At 45.1% G+C, this 9820-nt stretch overlaps 1 protein-coding gene across 1 annotated transcript in view; it reads left to right on the forward strand.

Annotated features, from left to right (window-relative positions):
- Positions 1-1414: 1414 nt before the first annotated feature.
- Positions 1415-9820, forward strand: part of wnt5a (wingless-type MMTV integration site family, member 5a) — a 21961-nt gene continuing 13555 nt past the window's right edge. Inside the window, exons 1-2 of the mRNA XM_014134623.3 lie at positions 1415-2572; positions 6224-6387. Coding sequence (XP_013990098.1) covers positions 6248-6387 — 140 coding nt within the window. The 5' untranslated portion in view covers positions 1415-2572; positions 6224-6247. The remainder of the gene's footprint in view (positions 2573-6223; positions 6388-9820) is intronic.

The following is a 9820-nucleotide window of genomic DNA, read 5'->3' on the forward strand; positions in this document are numbered from 1 at the left end:
AAGTGGGGTTCAGTTACGTGGTTGGGCTTGTTTTAGGGCCACTGGAACCTAACGTAGCAGGCGTAGAATACATGCCTGAAACTGGATCCCCTACATACTGGTCAAAAGACTCAGGGGAAGTTCTTTTCTGCACTGTTCAACCAATCCAGTAAATGTGGAGGAGGAGTTAAGATGGAGTAACGCCTCGTTAACGTCCAAAGTGGAAGTGACGTCACAGGCTCTCTTTCCATTTCCCCTGGAAACCAGAACATCCGGATGTTGGGGGACTCGGCTGAGGCTAGGACCACTAACCCAATCACAGCTCATCCAACCTCTGCCTTAATAATAATGCAAACTGCACACAAGCTAGCTATCAGTAATGGAGCATGGGCTCAGCACCGTCTACACTACAGCTATGGGGACTAGTAGGCAGGCAATGTCTCTCTGTCCCTCTCCCCCTCTCTCTTTCTCACCTTCCTCCCCTGATGGATGATGATAGTGTTACAATGTAAACCTCTCCATCACTTTGTGGTTACAGACAACAGCTTGCCCTCTCCCTCTCTTAATGATACAGTGACTGTCTGGTGCGATCTCATGGCACCTCTATGGTGCGCACACAGACACAACAATGAGGACTCCAAGGGCAAACTCCCTCATCTCTCCGATCACAAAAAAACACTGCAGAAGCAGGCCTTTCAAAGATTGGCAGGCACTATGAATGTGAACGTGACATCAGAACACACACACACACACACAGTTAGAACAAGTCTTTATTTGGGCAGGCAGCCAGGCATTCAGGTGACTAAGCAGAAAGTATATGTTTTGTTAGCGTTTGGAAGTTCTTTTTTTTTTAACAATCATTGACTGATTTGTTTTATTTCCTTTTCTTTCCTCTCAAATCCACTGGAATCCAAATAGATTTGAACCAGATCTGTGATTGGTGGAAATACTTTATAAACCAATTAATAATGGTTAGCTGCCCAAAGACTTCTCTCTCCTGAAAAACAAATGTGTGGAGCTTGTAGTCTGAAAGTCTGTTAAACAATAATGACACAGAAACCCGGAACACTTCGCCGTCATACCTCCATCTTGTTCATGTCCAGTGTTCTGCGATAACGTCCATGTTCGGCGATAAAATAATAGTTATTCTAATGACCATAATGCTTATGCATACAGTCCTGCGCATGATGAGAGCACTCTGTATAAGCAAACAGTGTCGAACTGCTTGTCTTGGTTTTTACTGGGAGGTAACTCGATCCCCTGCGTCTGAAAATCCTAACTCGGCTCTGGCACGGATAGACTAATAGCCCCGGGTGCTTTATACGTTTATTTTAGGTAATAGAGACGCTTGTTTTGTTACAGCCCGTTCCGCCCTTTTTTTTTTATTATTTTTTTTTTTTTACAATTTCACCTAGACGCAAATTGCGAGTCTTTCCCACTTGGCCCGCATTCTTTGCCGTAGAAAGTTTAGTGACTTTAAAGAAGGGATTTGGGAGAAAATGTGGAGCGCATGCGCCATCTAGAAGTTTTCCCCCGCGCATCAGTGCTAGGGTTTGCTAGTTTGAGAGAGGAGGCGACGAGGCAGGTGACAGGAGAACGACTGGCTCTTCAACACACACGCACGCACACACACACACACACACACACTATCGGGCGGGGGTTATCTCCACGAGCGTACCTTCTCCATCTCTCACACAGTACTGCTGCTTGGAGTTTTCTTCCAGTGGCGAGCTTGGAGTGGATTTGCGGCAATTCGTGTCTTCCACCACTCAAAAGTTGGATGTGTTGAACGCACTTTTTGCGGGTAAAGGTTTTGTGACAGAGTAAATCAACCGAGGAGTTCAGGAGAGAGCGGCGTCTTTCTGTGCAGAATGGAGGATGAAATAACGGCTTCAGGTTTGTGGCGAGGAACCCTGCAGTGTGGATGTTACCACAGGTAAAACGCGCTCCGAGTTCAAGGTGTCACCGCTGTAGGATCTCCTCACCCATCACCAGTTCATGTGTTTACCTGCGCTTTACACACTGGTGCCAGCCCGTCGGAACCTCTACAAATCTGCAAGGAAACTTGGAAGGATAAAGCTACCTCTATCAATCCTCCCAACCATCAAAAGAGCGTTGGCAACAGTTTATTACAGCTGACGTTTCTGGCCACGGGCACTTGCTAGTTAGTTTCTTGTGAATGTTTTATTTGTCATTAAGTGTTTCCGCGGATTCACTCCCACGTTTGTTAAAAGCTCTAATTATTCATAGTGCTGCTGGACATTGTAAATAGCCTCCGTCGTCTCTGCAAGAGCTCTCCTCTCCGCTATCCCGCGCTCACGGAGCGCATTCGTCGATAACGGGTCGCTTATGCCAGTCTTCCGACACTGAGCCGCAGGACTACCACGGTTACTGCCACCTTCCTCCATTACACACCGGACACTATCCCGTACAACCCCGATTTAGCACTAACTGCTTTGGATTGAAACCAACCTGAGCCAACGGTATCGGTAAAAGGAGTCTCTCGAGCCCACTACGGCCTTGGCACTGGAATTATTCCTTTAATAATCATCTCACCAAGTGGATTATCGTTCGTAAAGAATTGTTTTCCGTGGTGAGTATAGTTTACGCTCTGATTTTGTTCGTTATCGAATAGTTATTTAGAGATCGGTTAGCAACTAAAAAAACTAAAACCTTTTCCCAAATCATGTCCTCGATTCTTGGACTGCTTAGGACTCATTTTTCGTTAGGAATGATTCTCGTTTCTTTGACCGCAGCCAAAAGCATTTTTTTCTTAACCATTATAATTTCCCCCCTGAAGTACACTTTTTAAAACTCTTTGTTTGTACAGTGTTAAACTAATGCCACATGTTTTAATTTGTAATGCCACCCTTGCTCTCTCTTTCTCTCTCTCCGTATGCTCTGCTCCCTCTCCCTCTATCAAAACATAGACTCTGGCTCCCTCCTCTGGCCTTCTAAAACGAGGTGTGTGTGTGTGTGTGTGTGTGTGTGTGTGTGTGTGTGTGTGTGTGTGTGTGAGTGTGTGTGTGTGTGTGTGTGGGTGCGTGTGTGTGCTGGAAACTGATATGCATTGATGAATATTAGGTAACACTTAATTAATCTATTTATGTTGACTATGTTAATTTAAAAAAAACACAGCGTCCCTTGAAGGCGATTTTTCATGTACATTTAGTCTACATCTGACATGGACGAAACAATGGACATAAACTGATTTATTCATTATCCTTCCAAGAATAATCAATAAACCATGTCAAGGACGCTTTTTTATAGGAGCATTTATTTGTCTATTAATCTGACGATAAATTATTCACCTACATAGGCCTACGTTTTACACCTTGGCCATGTTTATTAAGAAACAGAAATAGGCTATATTAAATATTTCAAACGTACTATTTAAATATTGACCGATATTTTGTATTATGGTTTAGGATTAATTTATTCCCCTGTAAATGTGTAGATGTTATTTATTTATTGTATTCGAATATTCTACAGTGGTATCAACAACAAAAAACGCACTTGTTTGGTTGGTTTTAGCCTATAAGATTTTAACATTAATTAATTAACATTAATTTAGTAAACTCGATTAGCTGATATGTATTAGACATGTTTTGTTGCCTGTCCAAGTCCATTCATGATTCTCACTGCTCAGGGTGGAGCCGAAATTAGGCCGTTTACATCATAATTCAATAGCCCTACTCGGTGTGCGCTGACCATATCGTTAATACCGGGGAGTGGTGGTCTGGTATTAACGGTGTTTTCTCTGCATCACTTGCTTGTTGGGTTCATTCAAGAAAATACATGACTCTTCAAAAAATGTTTTGAATTAATTGGAATTTCATTCAATTGAACCCCTGAATTGACGAAATGGAGGAGTGTCCAGGACCTCAAACCTGGTTGTTTATATGACAGGTCACGGTTACCGGTTAAAGGTTAGCCTTCCACTGATTCAGCTTTCACGTGCACCCCATTGCTCTCCCTATTTCAGCCCACTCCATGCACCCGTAGGACTGAAGGAAGCCAGCAATATCTGAGACAAGCGGTGGCTATCGTTCAGACTAATGTAGGCTATACATTTGGTTTATAAATGAACTTATGTAACCGGGCCGGGCATTTTTCACGGCCTATATAAAAATGGGGACTTTAGCCGCCAGCCCGAAAGGCAGTGCGCAAACTGAAAGTGTGTGTGCGTGTGTGAGTGAGAGAAAATTTGGAATGACTATTAAACTCAGCGATTACTCTGGAAAATACACATCTTGACAAGTTAGCCGCCTCCCAGTCACTATAGCCTCTAAAATGACCATGCAGAGATGCCACTATAAACAGCAGCAAACATTTGAGGGAAATGATTTAGACTGTTATGCCGTTGCCTTTTCATTAGAATCACAACAGCAGAAATTCAAATTATTCCAGACCCAAAAAAGGAATTGGATTTATATGCTCATACTTCTTAAATTATGCAAACTCGTTTCCAAATTTCGCATTAAAATCACGATTTTCAAAAGTAATTTACTGTTAATAAAATCTCAACTTCACCTGGACATCGACACTGTAACCTACCATTCATGAAGTAGTTGGTTGTTGGCCTGCATGTATCGCTTCAAAGCGTATGCCATACTAATAAGAAATGACGTTTTCAAAACACACACACACTATGTTTTTAAAGATATCCATTTAGGTTTTCATATTGTCATTATTTCAAATGTAGTAGCCTTCCAATTCCACATTTAATATTTGTATTTTATATATATGAACTACACATTTATAAACTTAATGTATATAAATATCTACATGAATGCATTATGTGCATCTTTTAAAATTCAAATGATGGGTTATTAGAACGATTAGTGTTATAATAACTTACTTACAAAATGATCATGTAACGAATTAACGAATCAAATATTAATAGCAGAAAGTGCATTCATTTGGATGTAAGTGTACATTTTCAAACCCACAGAAAGATATTTTTGGGGAATAGGACAGTCGTGTAACTGGGTCACGAACGGATAAATAGCCTAATGTGTATGCTTCCATTAAATTATGGACAGTTTTGTGTTTATTTCGTATAATTTAAAATTATCCTAAAATAGTATTTGTTAAAAATGACGCAATTAAATAATAATACAATTAATAGTTTACAGAACTTCCTCATAACTCAATAAATAGCTTATACTTGTCTTGTAATTGATTTAATCAATATAGGCTAGCCTAACACACCTTAAACAATCATTTCACATTGTCATGAATTGAAAAAGGTCTACTGATTGGTCAAATGCGAAGCAATATTTATGCTAAACGCGACGTGGAAAAACTTGTCCCGAACAGAGTGGGAGAGAGGCTTATAGGACATTTCATCAATGGACTAGCATCCGGAGATACCGACTTAAGAAACAGAATATTAAAATATATTTAGAGCTTCTGTAGGAATGTGTGTATTTTTATCTCATCTGTTTTTAACTGCGCATTACATGTCAATTTAAGTGCATCACTGTGCTGCAGTTGAACAGAAGGGGGTCTCTCTCTCTCTCCTTGTCTGATTGGCGCAGGAGAAGAATGCTCTTATCGTGTGTATAATGAACTGACTGTCTGGTAGGAATGTCTGGTTGAAGGGGGTTTGAAGGCCATTGTTATTCTGTCTTCTGTGATTCACACACTCACCTTCTGCCAAAGGACTGCTCTGCTGCAATCACCGATGGCCCCAGGCCTCTCAACACAAGGCGCACACTCTCTCTCTCTCTCTCTCTCTCTCTCTCTCTCTCTCTCTCTCTCTCTCTCTCTCTCTCTCTCTCTCTCTCTCTCTCTCTCTCTCTCTCACACACATACATACATACATGCTCACAAACAGATATATGTATATGTGTGTCTACATAGAGATATATATATATATATATATATATATATATATATATATATATATATATATATATATATATGTGTGTGTATATATAGAGATATGTATGTATGTACACACACAGAGGGAGAGCAGCAGAGCACTCATAAGTAATGTTTCTTTATCTCTCTGTGACAGTCGCACACCACATACCATACACAGCATTTTGTAACTCCCTCTTAACCCTTTCACAGTCTGGCTGTGGAGACGGATGGACTTAGACAGACAGGATATGTGTACAGTCCTCTGTTCTGTTTGTGTGTATGAGCGTGCATGTGGACTGGCTATCGGTGTGTGTGTGTGTGTGTGTGTGTGTGTGTGCCTGTCTGATGTGTCTGTACTGCCGTCTCTCCACAGAGCTGATCCAGTAACTGATCCAGCATGTTGTTCCTGCGGCGGCTGGTGCATGTATGCTGTCCCTCGGCACCGGCGGGGAGTGTGTTGGACTCCAGACAGTGTGTGTTCGCCCTCACACTGCTCACACTGCTCCTGCAGGTGGTGGTGGAGGCCAACTCATGGTGGTATGTATAGTCTACATTATACTGCCCTGCTCTCAATGTGATGGCTGTGCCAGAGTGGTGGCTGTGCCAGAGTAGAGTGGTGGCTGTGCCAGGAGTAGAGTGGTGGCTGTGCCAGGAGTAGAGTGGTGGCTGTGCCAGGAGTAGAGTGGTGGCTGTGCCAGAGTAGAGTGGTGGCTGTGCCAGAGTAGAGTGGTGGCTGTGCCAGAGTAGAGTGGTGGCTGTGCCAGAGTAGAGTGGTGGCTGTGCCAGAGTAGAGTGGTGGCTGTGCCAGGAGTAGAGTGGTGGCTGTGCCAGGAGTAGAGTGGTGGCTGTGCCAGAGTAGAGTGGTGGCTGTGCCAGGAGTAGAGTGGTGGCTGTGCCAGGAGTAGAGTGGTGGCTGTGCCAGAGTAGAGTGGTGGCTGTGCCAGAGTAGAGTGGTGGCTGTGCCAGGAGTAGAGTGGTGGCTGTGCCAGGAGTAGAGTGGTGGCTGTGCCAGAGTAGAGTGGTGGCTGTGCCAGGAGTAGAGTGGTGGCTGTGCCAGAGTAGAGTGGTGGCTGTGCCAGAGTAGAGTGGTGGCTGTGCCAGGAGTAGAGTGGTGGCTGTGCCAGGAGTAGAGTGGTGGCTGTGCCAGAGTAGAGTGGTGGCTGTGCCAGGAGTAGAGTGGTGGCTGTGCCAGGAGTAGAGTGGTGGCTGTGCCAGAGTAGAGTGGTGGCTGTGCCAGGAGTAGAGTGGTGGCTGTGCCAGGAGTAGAGTGGTGGCTGTGCCAGAGTAGAGTGGTGGCTGTGCCAGAGTAGAGTGGTGGCTGTGCCAGGAGTAGAGTGGTGGCTGTGCCAGAGTAGAGTGGTGGCTGTGCCATTGGATCCCCCGCCCCTCCTCCTCTCTCTCTCTCTCTCTCTGTGAGTGTGAGACGGGCTGCTCCGATCCCACCACATGATACAACATGCTGACTCTCTGACTCTGTCTCTCTGTCTCCATGTCTCCCTGTCTCCATGTCTCTCTCTCTCTCTGGCTCCATGTCTCTCTGTCTCTCTCTCTGTCTCTCCAACTCCATGTCTCTCTGACTCCACGGCTCCATGTCTCTCTGTCTCCCTGTCTCTCTGACTCCATGTCTCTCTGACTCCATGTCTCTCTGACTCCATGTCTCTCTGACTCCACGTCTCTCTGACTCCATGTCTCTCTGAATCCATGTCTCTCTGACTCCATGTCTCTCTGAATCCATGTCTCTCTGTCTCCTTGTCTCTCTGGCTCCATGTCTCTCTGGCTCTCTGACTCCATGTCTCTCTGACTCCATGTCTCTCTGAATCCATGTCTCTCTCTCTCTCTGGCTCCATGTCTTTCTGTCTCTCTGACTTCATGTCTCTCTGACTCCATGTCTCTCTGACTCCACGGCTCCATTTCTCTCTGACTCCACGGCTCCATGTCTCTCTGTCTCCCTGTCTCTCTGAATCCATGTCTCTCTCTCTCTCTGGCTCCATGTCTTTCTGTCTCTCTGACTTCATGTCTCTCTGACTCCATGTCTCTCTGACTCCACGGCTCCATTTCTCTCTGACTCCACGGCTCCATGTCTCTCTGTCTCCCTGTCTCTCTGACTCCATGTCTCTCTGACTCCACGTCTCTCTGACTCCATGTCTCTCTGAATCCATGTCTCTCTGACTCCATGTCTCTCTGAATCCATGTCTCTCTGTCTCCTTGTCTCTCTGAATCCATGTCTCTCTGAATCCATGTCTCTCTGTCTCCATGTCTCTCCGGCTCCATGTTTCCATGTCTCTCTGTCTCCATGTCTCTCTGTCTCAATGTCTCTCTAACTCCATGTCTCTCTGTCTCATGTCTCTCTGGCTTCATGTCTCTCCGGCTCCATGTTTCCATGTCTTTCTGTCTCCATGTCTTTCTGTCTCCATGTCTCTCTGTCTCCATGTCTTTCTGTCTCCATGTCTCTCTGTCTCCATGTCTTTCTGTCTCCATGTCTCTCTGACTCCACGTTTCTCTGTCTCTCTGTCTCTGTCTCCATGTCTTTCTGTCTCCATGTCTCTCTGACTCCAAGTCTCTCTGTCTCTCTGTCTCTCTGTCTCCATGTCTCTCTGTCTCCATGTCTCTCTGTCTCCATGTCTCTCTGGCTCTGTGACTCCATGTCTCTCTGTCTCTCTGACTCCATGTCTCTCTGTCTCCATGTCTCTCTGTCTCCACGTCTCTGACTACACGTCTCTCTGTCTCTCTGTCTCCATGTCTCTCTGTCTCTCTGACTCCATGTCTCCATGTCTCTCTGTTTCCATGTCTCTCTGTCTCCATGTCTCTCTGTCTCCATGTCTCTCTGTCTCTGTCTCTCTGTCTCCATGTCTCTCTGACTCCACGTCTCTCTGACTCCACGTCTCTCTGTCTCTGTCTCCATGTCTCTCTGTCTCTCTGACTCCATGTCTCTCTGACTCCACGTCTCTCTGTCTCTGTCTCCATGTCTCTCTGTCTCCATGTTTCCATGTCTCTCTGACTCCATGTTTCCATGTCTCTCTGACTCCATGTTTCCATGTCTCTCTGACTCCATGTTACTCTGACTCCATGTCTCTCTGTCTCTCTGACTTCATGTCTCTCTGTCTACATGTTTTGCTGACTCCATGTCTCTGTCTCATGTCTCTCTGACTCCATATCTCCATGTCTCTCTGACTCCATGTCTCTCTGATTCTGTCTCTCTGATTCCATGTCTCCATGTCTCTCTGTCTCCATGTCTCTCTGTCTCCATGTCTCATTGACTCAATGTCTTCATGTCTCTCTGACTCCTTGTCTCTCTGTCTCCATGTCTCTCTGTCTCCATGTCTCTCTGACTCCATGTCTCTCTGTCTCTCTGACTCCATGTCTCTCTGTCTCTCTGACTCCATGTCTCTCTGACTCCATGTCTCTCTGTCTACATGTCTCGCTGACTCCATGTCTTCATGTCTCTCTGACTCCTTGTCTCTCTGTCTCCATGTCTCTCTTACTCCATGTCTCTCTGACTCCATGTTTCCATGTCTCTCTGACTCCATGTTTCCATGTCTCTCTGACTCCATGTTTCCATGTCTCTCTGACTCCATGTTACTCTGACTCCATGTCTCTCTGTCTCTCTGACTTCATGTCTCTCTGTCTACATGTCTTGCTGACTCCATGTCTCTCTGTCTCATGTCTCTCTGACTCCATGTTTCCATGTCTCTGACTCCATGTTTCTATGTCTCTTTGACTCCATGTCTCCATGTCTCTCTGTCTCCATGTCTCTCTGACTCCTTGTCTCTGTCTCTCTGACTCCATGTCTCTCTGACTCCATGTTTCTCTGTCTCTCTGACTCCATTTTCTCTGATTCCATGTCTCTCTGACTCCATGTTTCTCTGTCTCTCTGACTCCATGTCTCTCTGACTCCATGTTTCTCTGTCTCTCTGTCTACATGTCTCTCTGACGCCATGTCTTTCTGACTCCATGTCTCTCTGACTCTCTG

Source organism: Salmo salar, chromosome 13, assembly GCF_965601325.2.
Source record: "Salmo salar chromosome 13, fSalSal1, whole genome shotgun sequence".
NCBI classification, from domain to species: domain Eukaryota; kingdom Metazoa; phylum Chordata; class Actinopteri; order Salmoniformes; family Salmonidae; genus Salmo; species Salmo salar.